The sequence below is a fragment of the Scyliorhinus torazame genome, chromosome 13 (assembly GCF_047496885.1).
Source record: "Scyliorhinus torazame isolate Kashiwa2021f chromosome 13, sScyTor2.1, whole genome shotgun sequence".
NCBI lineage: Eukaryota > Metazoa > Chordata > Chondrichthyes > Carcharhiniformes > Scyliorhinidae > Scyliorhinus > Scyliorhinus torazame.
In genome coordinates, this window is record NC_092719.1 from 5,940,769 (window position 1) to 5,958,716 (window position 17,948).

The 17,948-nt window shown below is 53.1% G+C and overlaps 1 protein-coding gene across 13 annotated transcripts in view; it reads left to right on the forward strand.

Annotated features, from left to right (window-relative positions):
• frmd4a (FERM domain containing 4A) overlaps positions 1–17,948 on the forward strand; it is a 796,670-nt gene that overhangs the window by 678,801 nt on the left and 99,921 nt on the right. For all 13 annotated transcript variants that reach the window (XM_072470969.1, XM_072470973.1, XM_072470968.1 and 10 more), the window contains one exon: positions 4,275–4,361. In XM_072470969.1, coding sequence (XP_072327070.1) covers positions 4,275–4,361 — 87 coding nt within the window. The remainder of the gene's footprint in view (positions 1–4,274; positions 4,362–17,948) is intronic.

Sequence of the window (17,948 nt, forward strand, 5' to 3'; positions counted from 1 at the left end):
AACACTGCAATGAAGTTCCTGTGAAAAGCCCCGAGTCGCCACATTCCGGCGCCTGTTCGGGTACACAGAGGGAGAATTCAGAATGTCCAATTTACATAACAGCACGTCTTCTGGGACTTGTGGGAGGAAACCGGAGCACCCGGAGGAAACCCACGCAGGTACAGGGAGAACGTGCAGACTCTGCATAGACAGTGACCCAAGCCGGGAATCGAACCTGGGACCCTGGCGCTGTGCAGCCACAGTGCTAACCACTGTGCTACCTTTGAACCTTGGCCCTAAACGTCCGTACCGTGCCACCTTTCTCTTGTCTTTCAAGAACCACCTTAAAACGGTGACCAAATTCAGCCATTCCTCCCACTATCTCCTTCTTAGATTCGAGTCACATTTTGACTGACGTTACCGCAAGTTGTCGCTATTTTTGAAAGTTTTTAAGTCATGTTCAGTGAAAGATGCTGAGATGTTAAGAGGTAGAAACCTTAGATATTTGTATCTTCTATTTTGCTCTGGAAAACCAAGTTTAATAATAATCTTTATTCGTGGCACTAGTAGACTTACATTGACATTGCAATGAAGTTACTGTGAAAATCCCCCAGTCGCCACACTCCGGCACCTGTCCGGGTACACAGAGGGAGAATTCAGAATGTCCAATTCACCCAACAAGTCTTTCTGCTGATATGTTGCTCACCATTCACTAACCTTCCACTGACGGCGGGGCATTTTTGTGAGATCATTAGATTAATTATAGAATCTTATCTGCTTCTGTTATTCCATTTGCCAGAATTCACTGGGACTCAGAACACTCTGGGGGCCTGTATGTGGTTGACTTGCCTCCACCCTACCCACAAGGCAAGTCCTTACATGGTGTTACTCAGCGTCATCGACTTTCTCCCTCAGACAGCTGAATATGACGGCATTACTCTAAACTGACCTCAGGCTGGAGGTCACCGAGATCCCACCTCCAGCTTTCACATTGCTTCGATAGAACTCATTTGGACGTTGATGTTAGATGACTGGCGAAGATTGCTCACTGCAGTGCTTGACTCCTTCGGCCTTTCCGTGGATTTCAGACAGCAAATAACACCCATTTCCTTTCCCTCCTTATGCTCATTGTATGACCGTAGAACTTGTTGATAATTTCAATGATTGTTTAAATGTCTTGTTGCTGACAGATTTCCCAAGTAGCCATAGGCATTTTCACTCTTCTGTTTCCAGGTTTAAATGACTCTGTTCGCAACGCTCACAGTACTTGATGTTATTAATAATTGTACTGTGTACCCTTATAAGGGGCGGGTTTAGCACAGTGGGCTAAACAGCTGGCTTGTAATGCTGAACAAGGCCAGCAGCGTGGGGTCAATTCCCGTACTGGCCTCCCCGAACAGGCACCGGAACGTGGCGACTAGGGGCTTTTCACAGTAACTTCATTGAAACCTACTTGTGACAATAAGTGATTATTATTATATTGCCAATGAATGTCGATGAATCCTATTCTCTTAAGGATATGAATGAAATGAAAATCGCTTATTGTCACAAGTAGGCTTCAAATGAAGTTACTGTGAAAAGCCCCTAGTCGCCACATTCCGGCGCCTGTTCGGGGAGGCTGGTACGGGAATTGAACCGTGCTGCTGGCCTGCCTTGGTCTGCTTTGTCACCCTGACTCACCCTCACTTATCAAATATTAACCCAATACCTTGGATGGTGTCATCATATTGGACTGGGAATATTTAACTCTGTTTCCCTCTCCACTAGCTGCTGCCAGTCCAGCTGAGTTTTTCCAACATTTTCTCTTTTTATTTCAGTGCCCACTATCTCAATTTAAGTGGAGTTTTCAAACTCTCAGCTCGCACAGTGCCAAGTGGTCTCGCTGTGTGGACACTCTGCAAGCTAATCGCCAGTTTAGTGAAGGGCGGCAATCTTCTTCTTTGTCGCCTTCACTCATTATTCTCAGGCCACAGCTGGCGTGTATTCGATCGGTGTTCCCTCCGCTGCCGAGTAACCGCTCCCCACACCTGCTTCCTGATTCTGAGATTGGGGGAACTCGCTCGTTGCCATGGCCCTTTTTCACCACCAAAGCCAACTTGTTTGTTCAGCCCAGGTTTCCTTACCCTCTTTTAGACACGTTCCGCTTTCGGCCGACCCTCTTGCCTATCACTGACGACGATGCCATCGCTTACTGTCCAGTTGCTGAAACCTAGTGGAGCTGAAAATGGGGTGGGATTGGTTTGGCGGGATGTACAGACATTGCCGCCATTCTGTATAAACTGCTGGAATTCCCTCACGAGAACCCTCTGCCTCTCTCTGGCTTTCTTTACACCTTTAGGATTCTCCTTAAACCCAAAACCTTTGGTCATTTCTCCTAATGTCTCCGTATGTGGCTTGGTGTCAGATTTTGCATGTCGAGAAGCTCTTCAAGGGACAGTGTCCTCTGGTGGCATCCTCTTTTGGTAGTGGACTACTCCTTTCTAAATGGAATTTGAACAACGTTCAAAGATTGAGGAACAGTGCCTCATCATTTAAGTCCTTCACAGCATCCCAGACTCAACATTAAAGTTCAACCATTTCAGACGAATCTCTTGACCCATTTTGTTTCTTTTCTCTTTGCAGGTTTTGGTTTTAATGTGTTATTCTCTTCCTCGTGGCTTTCAAACTGCAGTTGTTCATCATTCTGCTATTCACACCTCCTCGGGACATGAATTTTGTTTCTTTGTTGCGCTTTGACAAAGAGTCATCGGACTCGAAACGTTCGCTCTTTTCTCTCCCTGCAGATGCTGCCAGACCTGCTGAGATTTTCCAGCATTTTCTCTTTTATTTCTTTACTTGTCCCATTGCTACTACTCCTTTGATCCTATAACAACCCTTTGCCCTTTAAATCTCCTGCCTTCCATCCTATCAAAGACCTTCCCTTTTGCTCTTTTCCCATCCATTCCCCCCTTCACTTGTTTAAATCCGATCGCATTCAGAATTTTCCCACCTGAAATCGTGGCCGGAATCTTCAGTTCTAGAGCCTGACTTTAGTGGTGGTGGTGGTTGGGGGGGGGGGACGGGGGGGATACTGACCCACGTGTGATTTTGTGCAGTTCAGCTCATTACATCCGGGCAGGCAGGAATATGCCACCCCAGCCGTTACCTCAAGCTCTCAAACGTCCGGGCGCCATATTTAAAGCCTGGACTATCTCCTCCACCTCTGCCCTGGCTCTGCTCCGCCCTCCCCCACTAACCCATCCTCCCCTCCTGGGTCTTCGCCAGGGAACTTACACTGACACCAGCTCAGACTGACATTTACAGACACTCCCCAAACAGGACAATGCAGCCGCAACTCACCGTTAAACATGGAGCAAGTCTACCTGACCAGGTGACCACCACTTATGTGCAGTCGCAAAAGTCAACGTTCTAATTTTTTGCTGACAAGGAACGTAATTTGGAGCAAGAACTTAGTTCTAGCGAGGTGGCATTTTAATGAGCATATAATAATCTAGAATCTTTATTAGTGTCACAAGTAGGCTTACATTAACACCGCAATGAAGTTACTATGAAAATCCCCTAGTCGCCACATTCCGGCACCTGTTCGGGTACACGGAGGGAGAATTCACAATGTCCAATTCACCAAACAGCACGTCTTTCGGGACTTGTGGGAGGAAACCGGAGCACCCGGAGGAAACCCACGCAGACACGGGGAGAACGTGCAGACTCCGCGCAGACAGTCACCCAAGCCAGGAATCGAACTCGGGTCCCTGGCGCTGTGAGGCAGCAGTGCTAACCACAGTGCTACCGTGCCGCCCGTTATGCGTGAGATGCTAATGTATGCAAAATGTCTTCCCAACATTGTTCATTGGGAAGCTTGACCGGAAGAACTTAATTCCTAAAGTTCATTCCACCCCCCCCCCCCCCACCCCCCACATTGGCTTCACCACAAGTTAGATTACGCTTCTCCGGCCGCGAGGCTTCCTACTGCTGGCAGGCCCGGAAGGTTCCGCCCTTTAACGCTGCTCCTCTCCCACAGATGCTGCCCGAACCGCTGAGTATTTCTCGCGTTTGCTGCTCTTCGTCACTGAGAAACATCAGAAGTGTTTTGCGAGATTTAATCTGAAAACGTTCTCATTTGAAACTTGCGGATACGGTGAGGTGAGGTGTCTGGTGCCTTGTCTGAACAAGTTTGAGTCGTTACCTGACTGAAACCCATGCCCACTCAGTTCCACTTGGTTTTCTGGGTCTTGGTGGCCAACTTTTTTCGAACGCTATGCTGTATTGACTGCTGAAAGGTTATCTTTATCTGATAGGACAAGCAAGGGATCCCCTGGTGGCTGGGACTGAGTTACAAAGGAATTTTCCAGTATGATCACCGCGATAAAGTGAAACCCAGAAAGGTGAGCAGAGAATCAGCTGATGCTGTAAATTGTAGATTCTTGTCCTGTCTTTGTGCGTATCAATCATGAGATGCAAATTGTTTGAATTCATTGCCATTATACATTTTTCTGATGAATATTATGAATTTCATTATGTAAATTGTTTAAATTGTGAATATTGCAATTTTGCACAAATGTGAGTGGAGCGGCAGCAATGTTGTTGCTGATTTGCTCTCCCCACTTGCTCGCACCCTGCTGAAAGAGGACAGGTGAGGGGCGGGATTCTCCGCAATCGGCGCGATGTCCGCCGACCGGCGCCAAAAACGGCGCGAATCAGTCCGGCATCGGGCCGCCCCAAAGGTGCGGAATTTTCCACACCTTGAGGGGCCGAGCCCTCACCTTGAGGGGCTAGGCCCGAGCCGGACTGATTTCCACCCGCCAGCTGGCGCGGAAATGACTTGGCCGGGCGACGTATGCGCGGGAGTGTCAGCGGCCGCTCACGGCATCCCCGCGCATGCGCAGTGGAGGGGGTCTCTTCCGCCTCTGCCATGGTGGAGACCACGGCGAAGGCGGAAGGAAAAGAGTGCCCCCACGGCACAGGCCCGCCCGCGGATCGGTGGGCCCCGATTGCGGGCCAGGTCACCGTGGGGGCACCCCACGGGACCAGATTGCCCCACGCCTCCCCCAGGACCCCAGACCCTGCCCGGGCCGCCTTGTCCCGCCGTTCGAAAGGTGGTTCAATCCACGGCGACTGTCGTGGGTTGACAGCGGCGGGACATCGGCCCATCACGGACCGGAGAATCGCCGGGGGATTCTCGCCGACCGGCGCGGCGCAATTCCCGCCCCCGCCAAATCTCCGGTGGCGGAGAATTCGGGACACGGCGGGGGCGGGATTCACACCGGCCCCCGGCGATTCTCCGACCCGGTGGGGGGTTGGAGAATCACGCCCGAGATCCAGGACATTTTGTAAATTGTGAATTCGTTGATGGGGTGTAATCATTGCTGGCGAGGCTAACATTTATGGCCCATTCCTAATTGCCCTTGCGAAGGTGGTGGTGAGCTGCCTTCTTGAGCCGCTGCAGTTCCTGAGGCGTAGGTACACCCACTGTGCTGTTAGGGAGGGAGTTCCAGGATATTGATCCAGTGACAATGAAGGAACAGCCGATATATTTCCAAGTCAGGAGGGGGGCGTGGGTTGGAGGGGAACCTCCAGGTGGGGGTGTTCCTTTGCATCCTTTGTCCTTCGAGGTGGCAGTGGTTGCAGGTTTGGAAGGCCTGATCAGATCTGGACAGCTCAGTACAACTTGTAGCGCAGAACATGTGGTGAAAGTTACTGCAGATAACGCAAGTGCCAAAGCAAGTGCAGTATCTGGACTGGTGGGTAACTTGTCACATTATTGTGCAATGGTCTGTTTTGGTTTTAAATACTTATTGCTCCGTTGGATGACAGATCAAATCACCGGAGTGTAGTGTTAGTGTTTTTTTATTAAAGCCTGTTAATAGTGAATGTAAAACTTGTTTATTTGTATCACTGACATTGACCTGTTACAGAAATATTTGATGAAAGGGTGCACACACTGCGTAATGTGCCAGAAATGGGTTGGAGAACCAAATTCACTTCTTATGGTTTCTGGCCTGTTTGTGGTTCAAGATGTAGTGTTGTTCAACCTTGATTACTTTAACACAGGAGATACCTTTATCGTGAGTGATACAGATGTGTGCGGTGACCAATCTATCAGGAATTTATTGCTAAATCACTGCCGTGTCACCACCTCAACGTTTCAGGATTTATTTCCAGTGAAGCACATGGATTGTCATTTCGTTCTTTTTGAGTCATTCAGCTGGCTGGAACGTCGCTCCAAAAAGGGGATTATAATGACTGGAACATATGCGATACTCCCTGCTTTTTACTTACTGTTGTTTAATAAGTCGGCAGCCACATGTGGCTGATCGCAACTCCAGATGTGGCAAATGTATTAGCAAATTAAAAAATGAGTAATAGGCACCATTACCGGCCATCTGATTTCAGCGCTCACGTACGTAATTCTTAAGGGGCTTGACAGAGTAGATGCTGGACAGTGGTTCCCTTGGCTCGGGAATCTAGAACACACGGGTGCAGTCTCAGCATAAAGGGGTCGGGCATTTAGGACTGAGATAGGGAGAGATTTCTTCACTCAGATTTTGAGTTGTGGATCTTTGGAATTCTCTACCACAGGGAGCTGGGAATGCTCAATCAGTGCGGATATTCAAAGCAAGGACTGATAGATTTCTGGACACTCAGGGAATTAAGGTGCATTTGGTGAAACGGTAATTCGAAAGGCAGTGGGCGGGATTCTCCGACTCCACGCCGGGTCGGAGAATCGGCGACGGGGGGGGGGGCACGAATCACACGACGCCGATTCCCCGGGGTCGGAGAATCGGCGCCAATGACACCGGCGCGCTGCCGGTCCGGGGGCCGCTCAGCGTGGCCCCCCCCGGCGATTCTCCCCGCGCGTCGGGCCAAGTGCCCGCCTGCGTCTTTCTCGTGTGGTCCTACCCGCCAGGAGCTCGGCATTCATTGCGGGGGGGGGGCGGCCTGGTGGGGGGAGCGGGGATCCGACTCCGGGGGGGCCTCCGCGGTGGCCTGGCCCGCGATCGGGGCCTACCGATCGGCGGCTGGGCTTATCCCGGTGGGGGCCCATGTTCCTCCGCGCCGGGCTCCTGTAGCTCTCCGCCATGTTGCGTCGGGGCAACGCACGCACAAACTCGTGCCGGCCGTGCTGACGCCCGTATCGGCAGCTGGAGCAGCGCGAGGCTCTCCAGTGCCGTGCTGGCCCCCTGTGCGGCGCAGGGTCGCTGATCCTAGGGGCCAGGTGACACCGTCGTAAAACGCTCCGGCATTTACGTCGGCGTCAACAGTTAGCCCCGGGACCGGAGAATCCCGCCCAGTGTGTGTGAGTTTCTTGTTGCGAATGAATTTATTTGATTACTGAACGCTGGTCACTGTTGTGAAACGAGTAGCCACAGAGTGAAGCATATTTGTGGGTATTGTGCGTGTATTTGTATTTAGTTTTCTAATAAAGTTAGTGCCTGTGGCTAAAATAGTTTGGTCATGGCTACACCTGTCGCCAGTCAGCAGGTTCTATCTGACATCGGGAGAGGAAGTCTTGTGGGGCAGTGGATGACATGCCTGCCTCCGAGGGCAGAAGATCCAGCTTCAAGTCCCACCCCAGCACTTCATGGCCAAACAGATTGAATATTAACCTGTAAATCCTTCCAGCACAGGCTAATGGCACGGGGTAAGAACAGGAGTGATTCTATACACAGGTGCAGCCTACGACGTGCATGTAAAAATGCATGTTCCAGCCACCTGGGACTCTGAGCGAACCGTAACACTTCAGAACCACATGATGCAGAAATACTTCAGCTGTTTCAAAGGGACGACACGCCTGCTCCTCCCATGTTTTGCCAAACACTTTTCGATGATAATGTTCCTTTCACCTCAGTCAACCTAATGGAAACCGTTTCCTCAGTCACGAGGTCTGCAATAGCTGCATTGTTCCAGGTTTCGGCTACAGTTCCTCTGGGACGGAGGAATAAGAGGAGGCCATTCAACTCCTCAAACTCGCTCCACTATGCCGTCTGCAAGCTAAGCATGGGCATGCTCTGGACACAAAAAGCAGGACACATCCAACCCAGCCAATTACCGCACCATCAGTCTGCCCTCGAACACCAGTGATGGAAGGTGTCATCAACAGTGCTATCAAAGGGCACTTACTCAGCAATAACCTTCTCACCATCGCTCAGTTCGGGTTCTGCCAGATCCACTCAGCTCCTGACCTCATTACAGCCTTGGTTTAAACATGGACAAAAGAGCTGAAGGCCAGAGGTGAGGCGAGAGTGACATTACGTTCGCTGAATCCCCCCCTATCAATATCCTGGGGTTTTCCATTGACCAGCAACTGAACTGAACTGGCGATTGTGATGAATGTAGAAATTGTTAGATATTATATTTCATATTTGTGGCAGTAATGTTATTAAAAATCTTTGTTTAAAATACATACAGGCAGTGTGGCTACTAAAGCTGTAATTAAGAAGTTGTAAAAGGTGAGGTAACCATGGTTTCTAACCATTTACTTGTCAACATATAGATGGCTAATGGGATATTGTTTTGATTGCTGGAGATTCCTTGGGATGTAGATAATTTATGAGGGAGTGGTGTTTAGTCATAGCTAAGCAGGTCATGGGGCATCTTGGTAGGATACAGACGATGTAATTAATGGGAGGAGCTAGGTCTGTTTATACTTTTGCAGTCTGTTATAGGATTTTTAAGACGAACAGCAATTTGCCATACGGTTTGAGTCTGACAAGACAGGAGGCTTTCCAGGTTATTCCTGAAAGTGTCTTTCTCTTCAAAGGTCTGTACAGATAAGCAAGTAACCCTGATTGCTAACTTTATTTATGAGTGGATTTTGAACGGTATTGGGTTGCTTTGTTGGACTACACATTGTGGCAGGTGTAGATAGTGGGTTAAAGTTTTTTCTTTTATTTAAAAACAATGTAACTGATAATTATAATGCTATATCTTTGATGATAATGTGGTTAATTTTGTGTTTAAATTAAAGTTTGTTTTAACGTAAACTATACCCATTGGTCAGAGTCGCCACTCCTGGGGTGAAGTCCACTTTCCTCACAGTTTTACTAATTTAAAAGATGTTGGGATCTGGCCTGGTAACCTAACACCATATAAATACTCTGGCTACAGGAGCAGATCAAAGGCTATAAATCCTGCCGCAAGTAACTCATGGCCTGACCCTGCTCCCCGCAAAGCCTGCCCACCGTCTACAAGGCACAAGTCAGGAGCGTAATGGAATACTCTCCCTTGCCTGGATGAGTGCGGCTCCAACAACACTCAAGAAACCTGACACTATCCAGGATAAAGCAGCTCAGAGAGTTAGCCTGGGCCTCCAGGTTACTTGTCCAGTGACATTACCACTACCCCACTCTCATCTTCCCCCATTGCAGGAGGGGGGGAGGCCATGGAGGGATTTCAAAACAAGGATGAGAATTTTGAGATGAAGACATTGCTTAACTTTGAGCCCAGGATCATAGAATTATAGAATTTACAGAAGGAGGCCATTTGGCCCATCGAGTCTGCACCAGCCCTTGGAAAGAGCACCCTACCCAGGCCCACATTTCCACCCTAGTCCCGTAACCCCACCCAAACCTTTTGGACACTAAGGGCAATTTTGGACACTAAGGGCAATTTATCATGGCCAATCCACCTAACCTGCACATCTTTGGACTGTGGGAGGAAACCGGAGCACCCGGAGGAAACCCACACAGACACGGGGAGAACGTGCAGACTCCGCACAGACAGTGACCCAAGGCGGGAATCGAACCTGGGACCCTGGCGCTGTGAAGCTACAGTGCTAACCACTGTAGGGGAACAGGCCTTTGCAAGATCCAAGAAGGTCATATATAGAGGTTGATGCTGCCCCTGGGTTTTTCCTGGATTTGACGCACGCTGAAGATCATGTCGATTGTGCCTCTTGATAGGCGGAAGCCACAGAACAGCTCTTCAGCCAGGAGGTGGCTGAGGAGGATTCTTGTGATGACCTTTCCCGTGATGGACAGTAGGGAAATCCCTCTGTGATTTCTGCAGTTGGACCTGTCTCCTTTCTTGAAAATGCTCACAATAAAGTGTCTCTGAGATTACCCAGCTTGCTCTCTTGGAGTGAAGACGGGCAGGAGCAGGTTTAAAGTAGTTAGTTTACGGGGGTAGAATGTGGGAGGCCGGTCATTGGGAGGAGTGAACGAGCTGACACTGAGATAAAATAAGGTGAGGGTAGAAATAAGTGGTCTTGATGGCTGGGCTGCTATGGAGGACCAGGGGGATTAGGATTATCCTCCAGCCTCCATTCACCTTCTTCGGCAGTCCATCGGGATCGAGGGAGAATTGTTTCCATCCTGGTTCAGTGGGTGGAAATGTGTGACGGGTCCATTGTGTTATCTAGAGACTCTTTCACATGTGGGCCTGATGGTGTTTGAAGGGTTGGGTTGTTGGGAGGTTTGTGTGTTCTCTCCGACACCTCGACTTCGCCTCTGCACGTTCCTGACCAAGTCTCTCGATTTTTTTTTTCATAGAATTTACAGTGCAGAAGGAGGCCATTCGGCCCATCGAGTCTGCACCGGCTCTTGGAAAGAGCACCCCACCCTAGGTCAACACCTCCACCCTATCCCCATAGCCCAGTAACCCCACCCAACACTAAGGGCAATTTTGGACACTAAGGACAATTTATCATGGCCAATCCACCTAACCTGCACATCTTTGGACTGTGGGAGGAAACCGGAGCACCCGGAGGAAACCCACGCAGACACGGGGAGGATGTGCAGACTCCGCATAGACAGTGACCCAAGCCGGAATCGAACCTGGGACCCTGGAGCTGTGAAGCAATTGTGCTATCCACAGTGCTACCGTGCTGCCCTTCCCGAATAAACCTTCTCCATTTTGTTCTGGTGTTCGGCAAGGAGCCTGGTTTGGAGTGATTGGCATCATGGTGCTGGGCAAGTTTGCTTGGGACAGGATGCTGCTGTTGCACTGCCTTCCGTGTCACGGGATTGTGAGTGCCTTGCGAAGACCCCGCTGGTGATACTTCTCCAGTGCTTTGAGGTGGTTACTGTATGTTGCCAAAGAGATTCACTGTTGCTTAGTAAACCGGATTCTGCGGCGGAGTTCTCCGGCCATTGAGATTGTGGGCGGGATTCTCCCCTACCCGGCGGGGTGGGCCGTACCGGCGGGAAGGAGTGGCGTGAACCACTCTGGCGTCAGGCCGCCCCGAAGGTGCGGAATCCTCTGCACCTTCAGGGGCTAGGCCGGCGGAGTTGGCGCCGCACCAGCTGGCGCGGAAGGGCTTGGCACCACGCCAACCGGCGCCAAAGGGCCTCCGCCAGCCGGTGTGAGTTGGCACATGTGTGGGAGCGCCAGCGTGTGCTGCCGTCATCCCAGCGCATGCGCAGGGGGGCTCTTCTCCGCGCCGGCCATGGTGGAGGTTGACAGCAGCCGGTGCGGAGGGAAAGAGTGCGCCCATGGCACAGGCCTGCCCGCGGATCGGTGGGCCCCGATCGCAGGCCAGGCCACCGTGGGGGCAGCCCCTGGGGCCAGATTCCCCCCGTGCCCCCCCTGAGGACTCCACAGGCCGCCCGCAGAGCCAGGTCCCGCCGGTGCGGACCTTGTTTGATTTACGCCGGCCGAAAACGGGCGGCCACTCGGCCCATCGCGGGCGTGAGAATCGCCGGGGGGGGGGGGGGGGGGGGGGGGGCCGTTGCCAATGGCCCCCGACCGGCGCGGTGCAATTCCCGCCCCGCCAAAACCCCGGCACCGGAGAATTCCGCAGCCGGCTGCGGGGCAGGAATTCACGCACCCCCCCGGCGATTCTCCGACCCGGCAGGGGGTTGGAGAATCCTGCCCTCTGTTCCCGCCGGCAGCGCACTTACCCCCCCCCCCCCCCCCTCCCCCCCCCTCCCCCCACACCCCCAATCCCCCACCCACCCCTCCCGGTGGCATGGGGTGGCTTCAATGGAAAATCCCATTGATAGCAGTGCGACCAGAGAATTCCGCAGGCGGCGAATTGCTCGCTGCAGAGAAACATGCAACCAAGGGACCGACAAATCCTTGCCCTGGTCCTCAAATACTCTTTTCCTTAATCGGACTGAAGGCTGAGTTGGCGCATTGGGGCGATGGTGAATTTTGCCGTCTCTTACCTGCCGTCATCAAGCCAAGGTTCCGGAGATACAGAACATTCCCCAACGTTTTCCAGGATCTCACCTTTGATCTTAACTGATGGGGGAAATGTTTTATAAAGTGGGAGCCGGTTGGAAGAGTGGGAGAATTCACTCTATTTAAAGCTAGACAGCAGGGGTTCCACCCTGCAATAGTTGTGTATTAGACTTATCTTATTAAGAGTTCACAACTAGAACTTGGGAGTTTTGAAGCAGTTATGTTGTTAAAAAGTTAAAATCTTAATGCTTCCAAAGGGCCGTCAATTGAATTTTGCCCAGCAGAAAGAGGAGCGATCCCGAATTCAGCTCAGATTCTGTGCAGGCAAAAAACCGGGACAATCATTTTGAAGCCATGTGCGGTGCCAGCTCCTTGGGAAATCAGTGCTGCTGCCAAGGGAGCATCTTGGATCAATTAGTGCGTCTGGTTCCTGGAGAAATTGAGGCTGGGTTGCGCACTGTGACATGTGATCAGCAAACAGGAAGGGATCCCACCTCTTAAGGACTGAGGACATTTGCACCGAGGGATTGAATTCCTCGATGGAGGAGGAGGGGCAGATGACAGCTGGCTGTGTATCCAGCTTTGCGGAATGCTGAGAGTGATTTCCCAGCGCTCTGCACAGGATGGTGCTAGAAGTTTGGGCTGCTCTAAGTATATCTTTACCCGTTCTGTTACTCTTTCTGTCCATTATCGTTGAAAGCAATGCGAGGAAAGAAAGGTTTGCATCCCAAAACGATTTATCGCCAATTAAATTCTTCTGAAGTGTGGTCTCTGTTGTAGGAAATTTGCACACAGCAAACTCCCCCAAACAGCAAGGTGATAATGACCTGAGAGTGATGACATTTGAGGGATAAATATTGACCAGGACACCGGGGATAAACTCCCCTGATCTTCTTCAATATGGCGCCCCGGGGATCCTTTACGTCCAACAGAGAAGACGTCAGCTGGAAAGGCAGCGTGTCGATCCCTGCAGCACTCCAACCACTTACTGGAGCTGCAGCCTTTGTGGGACTTGAACCCACAAACCCCTGACCTGGGGAGATGAGTGGTACCAGCTGAGCCACAGCTGAGACTAGGCGTAAGAGGCTGAATGTCATCTTCTTCCTTTCTTGTGTCTCAGCACAGCTGAGTGACAACGCAGAGGGGGGTGCTGTTTAATAAACGTGCCTTGATTTTGACAAGAGGTGAAGTTGTCCCAGACTTCTTTTCGGGAATGTTTCCATCATTCGCAATCATTTTGAAACCATTTATATATACTGGGGGCTGGTTTAGCACACTGGGCTAAATCGCTGGCTTTTAAAGCAGACCAAGGCAGGCCAGCAGCACGGTTCGATTCCCATACCAGCCTCCCCGAACAGGCGCCGGAATGTGGCGACTAGGGGCTTTTCACAGTCACTTCATTGAAGCCTACTTGTGACAATAAGCGATTTTCGTTCATTTCATTTCATATTCACTGTTTAGTCGTTTACAGTCGGAAGAACAGTCTCAAAACATACCGCAAGGATTGAGCGTGCTACGTACCCACAGTAGCGAATTCTTCCTTCACTCCTGAAATTCAGACTGGAAAACTGGCCTGTGGAAAATACGCTGGCAACTCCTGTCATTTGTGCAATTTGCATATAATTAGCATTTTAATGAAGGATGCATCTGTCTACTCAAATTTGCATAAAATTGTTAAATAAAGCCCTTGTTTTTCTGCAAAAATGTCACAGAGTTCTCTGTGGAGTGACTGGAGTACAGTGACTGCAGTTACATACCTAACTATTGAATTAACCTACCATAGTCACTAATCCGCTGTGCTGGTTAATCAGAAAGTCTAGTCTGTGATATTTATTATCCGTGTCTTTCCCTTTGAGCAGAATTCAGATTGTCATTGTTGCTTATTTCACAATATTCCTCACATCCGAGCGTGGAAGATGGAAGGGTGGCAATGAGCTGTTCAACAATGGGAGCATCGCTTGATGGTCTCCTCCCAATAGTTACACTTGCCAACGTGTTGAGTTAGCACCAGCCACACTGGCTGAACCTTTCCTTCTTCTGAGCCCAGGTAGAGTGCAACCCATCAAATCCAAGTCATTTTCCCAAGTCACCTCAACCTGACACCTTCCCAGTTCAGCTTGGGCACCCAACATCGCAAAAGAAGCTCGAGCACCATCCAGGACAAAGCAGCCCCGCTTGATCGGCACCCCATCCACCATGTGAAACATTCGCTCCCTCCACCACCGACACACGGTAGCAGCCGTGTGTACCATCTACAAGATGCACTGCGGCAACTCAGCAAGGCTCCTTCGACAGCACCTTCTGAACCCATGTACTCTACCACCTATAAGGACAAGGGCAGCAGACACATGGGAACACCACCACCTGCAAGTTCCCCTCCAAGTCACTCACCATCCTGCCTTGGAAATATATCGGCCGTTCCTTCACTGTCACTGGGAGTCCCTGTGTAACACCACTGTGGATGTTCCCACACTAGACAGACTGCAGGTTTAATGTGGATTACCACCACCTTCTCAAAGGCAATTAGGAATGGACAATAAATGTTGGGCTTGCCGGTGACATTCACCTGCCCTGAGCAAATAAAGAAGTTAATTTACCCACTGATGCAGCAGAAGGTGAATGCACGCAATTTTAAATATTGTCTTTTCCCTCCTACATTCGTGATATGAAGATTTCACTTCTGAGACCATTTAAAACTAAGCTCCTTTAAAATATTAGCAGGCTAATTCTTAGCATTGCTCTGCATTTGCATGGCAGGCAGCAATGTTTGCTTACTTCTGTTTTGTTGGTTGCTATGTATGTTTGTAAACACACTGAAAGGCTCATTACATCATACATGATGTGGAGCACATGTTTACTGTGCATTAAGACTTGATCCTGATATAAAGGTTAGAGCCGGAAGACGCACAGCTGAATAGTGCAGTCTGATTTTTTTTTTAAAACTTTGCAGCTGTGCTCTGCTTCCCTGATGTGAGTAGATGTAGAGAATTTGCTGTAGCAACGGTATCCGCGGGCTTCTCCTTGCTTTGCAGGCTCCGTGACAGAGCGGAATGGGCCTCACCTGCCCAGGTGTTGACCACAGCTCAGTTTGTGACAATTCCATCTCTGATTTTGAAGGTGATGGGTTCAGGCCCTGTTCCAGAAACTTGAGTGCGAACACGTAGACTAACACTCCAGCGAATTACTGAGGGATCACGGCACTGTTGGGGATGCTGTCTTTTGGATGAGGCATTAAGCCAAGATGGACATTCAAGATCCCATGGAAGTGTTTTGAAGACAACCGGAAGAGTTCTGCCCAATGTCCTGTCCAATATTTATCTCTCAATCAACTGAGAACAGATGACTGAAGAGTGTTTGGACTGATGGACTAGGTAGAAAGATAGAGACATGGGGCGTCATTCTCCGACCCCCCGCCGGGTCGGAGAATGGCCGTTGGCCGCCGTGAATCCCGCCCCCGCCCCCGCCGAAGTCTCCGAAGGGAGAAAAGTCGGCGGGGCGTTAATGGCGCCGCTGCCGCGGAGAATGTCACGGGCCTGCGCAAGGCAGCCGATTTTCGGCCTGCCGATATTCTCCCTTCCGGATGGGCCGAAGTCCCGTCGACGTGATGACCGTTCACGTCGACGTGAATCAAACCTCCTTTTCATCGGCGTGACCCGGTGCTCCAGGCTCACGCCGACCAGCGAGGAGGTGAGTGACGGCCTGGGGGGTTGGCTCTGGGCAGGAAATGGCGTGGCCGCAGACTGATTGCCTGAGAAGAGGTGTGTCTCGGCTTGTGTGTGTGTGCGGCGGGGGGGGGGGGGGGTGGTTAGAGTAGGCTGGGCTCCGGGGGAGTGCCGGGAGGGGGTCCGTGCCGGGGTGGAGGTTGTGGAGGGGGTCCGTGCCGGGGTGGAGGTTGGGGGTTGTGGAGGGGGTCCGTGCCGGGGTGGAGGTTGGGGGGGGGGGGTCCGTGCTGGGGTGGAGGTTGGGGGTTGGGGAGGGGGTCCGTGCCGGGGTGGAGGTTGGGGTTGTGGAGGGGGTCCGTGCCGGGGTGGAGGTTGGGGGTTGTGGAGGGGGTCCGTGCCGGGGTGGAGGTTGGGGGTTGTGGAGGGGGTCCGTGCCGGGGTGGAGGTTGGGGGGGGGGGGGTCCGTGCTGGGGTGGAGGTTGGGGGTTGTGGAGGGGGTCCGTGCCGGGGTGGAGGTTGTGGAGGGGGTCCGTGCCGGGGTGGAGGTTGGGGGTTGTGGAGGGGGTCCGTGCCGGGGTGGAGGTTGGGGGTTGTGGAGGGGGTCCGTGCCGGGGTGGAGGTTGGGGGGGGGGGGTCCGTGCTGGGGTGGAGGTTGGGGGTTGTGGAGGGGGTCCGTGCCGGGGTGGAGGTTGTGGAGGGGGTCCGTGCCGGGGTGGAGGTTGGGGGTTGTGGAGGGGGTCCGTGCCGGGGTGGAGGTTGGGGGGGGGGGTCCGTGCCGGGGTGGAGGTTGGGGGTTGTGGAGGGGGTCCGTGCCGGGGTGGAGGTTGGGGGTTGTGGAGGGGGTCCGTGCCGGGGTGGAGGTTGGGGGGGGGGGGTCCGTGCTGGGGTGGAGGTTGGGGGTTGTGGAGGGGGTCCGTGCCGGGGTGGAGGTTGTGGAGGGGGTCCGTGCCGGGGTGGAGGTTGGGGGTTGTGGAGGGGGTCCGTGCCGGGGTGGAGGTTGGGGGTTGTGGAGGGGGTCCGTGCCGGGGTGGAGGTTGGGGGGGGGGGGTCCGTGCTGGGGTGGAGGTTGGGGGTTGTGGAGGGGGTCCGTGCCGGGGTGGAGGTTGTGGAGGGGGTCCGTGCCGGGGTGGAGGTTGGGGGTTGTGGAGGGGGTCCGTGCCGGGGTGGAGGTTGGGGGGGGGGGTCCGTGCCGGGGTGGAGGTTGGGGGTTGTGGAGGGGGTCCGTGCCGGGGTGGAGGTTGGGGGGGGGGGGTCCGTGCCGGGGTGGAGGTTGGGGGTTGTGGAGGGGGTCCGTGCCGGGGTGGAGGTTGGGGGGGGGGGGTCCGTGCTGGGGTGGAGGTTGGGGGTTGTGGAGGGGGTCCGTGCCGGGGTGGAGGTTGTGGAGGGGGTCCGTGCCGGGGTGGAGGTTGGGGGGGGGGGGTCCGTGCCGGGGTGGAGGTTGGGGGTTGTGGAGGGGGTCCGTGCCGGGGTGGAGGTTGGGGGGGGGGGGTCCGTGCTGGGGTGGAGGTTGGGGCGGGGGGGGGTCCGTGCCGGGGTGGGTGATGGGAGGGCAAATGAGTTGGTCCACCTGGCCAGGTGCCAGCCTCCAACAGTTGGACCCATGCGGTCCATGCCACCTGGCTGGGGGGAGGAGGGGATATGGGCAATGATGACATGTCGTCGTTCCCCTCCCCCCCACCAGGTCGTCATGTTTTCAGATCATCCAGCGATGTTGGCCGCCGTGGTGGCAGCCGCTCATGTCTATGTTGCCCTGGATGAGGAGGAGGAGGAGGAGGAGGAGGAGGAGGAGCGTGCCAGAGAGGCGGCGCAGGCTGCCGCAGAGGGGCAGGCGGCAGCCGCCCAGGCTGGAGGGACACCTGACCGACAGGACGAGGAGGGGGAGGAGGACGTCGCGGCCCCACGGCAACGGAGGCACCCGAGGGCGCCCCGTGTGTACCGGCCCCGGCAGTCATACCAGGACCTCACGGACCGGGAATGCAGGAGGAGACTCCGGATGAGCCGGGAAACCGTGGCACACATCTGCCACCTGCTGGCACACCTGTCACCGCGTGGCACTGGCGGGGGACACCCTCTCCCCGTGTCCGTCAAGGTTACGGTGGCCCTGAACTTTTATGCAACGGGGTCATTCCAGGCACCGAGTGGGGACCTGTCCGGCATATCGCAGACATCGGTGCATCGGTGCATCCG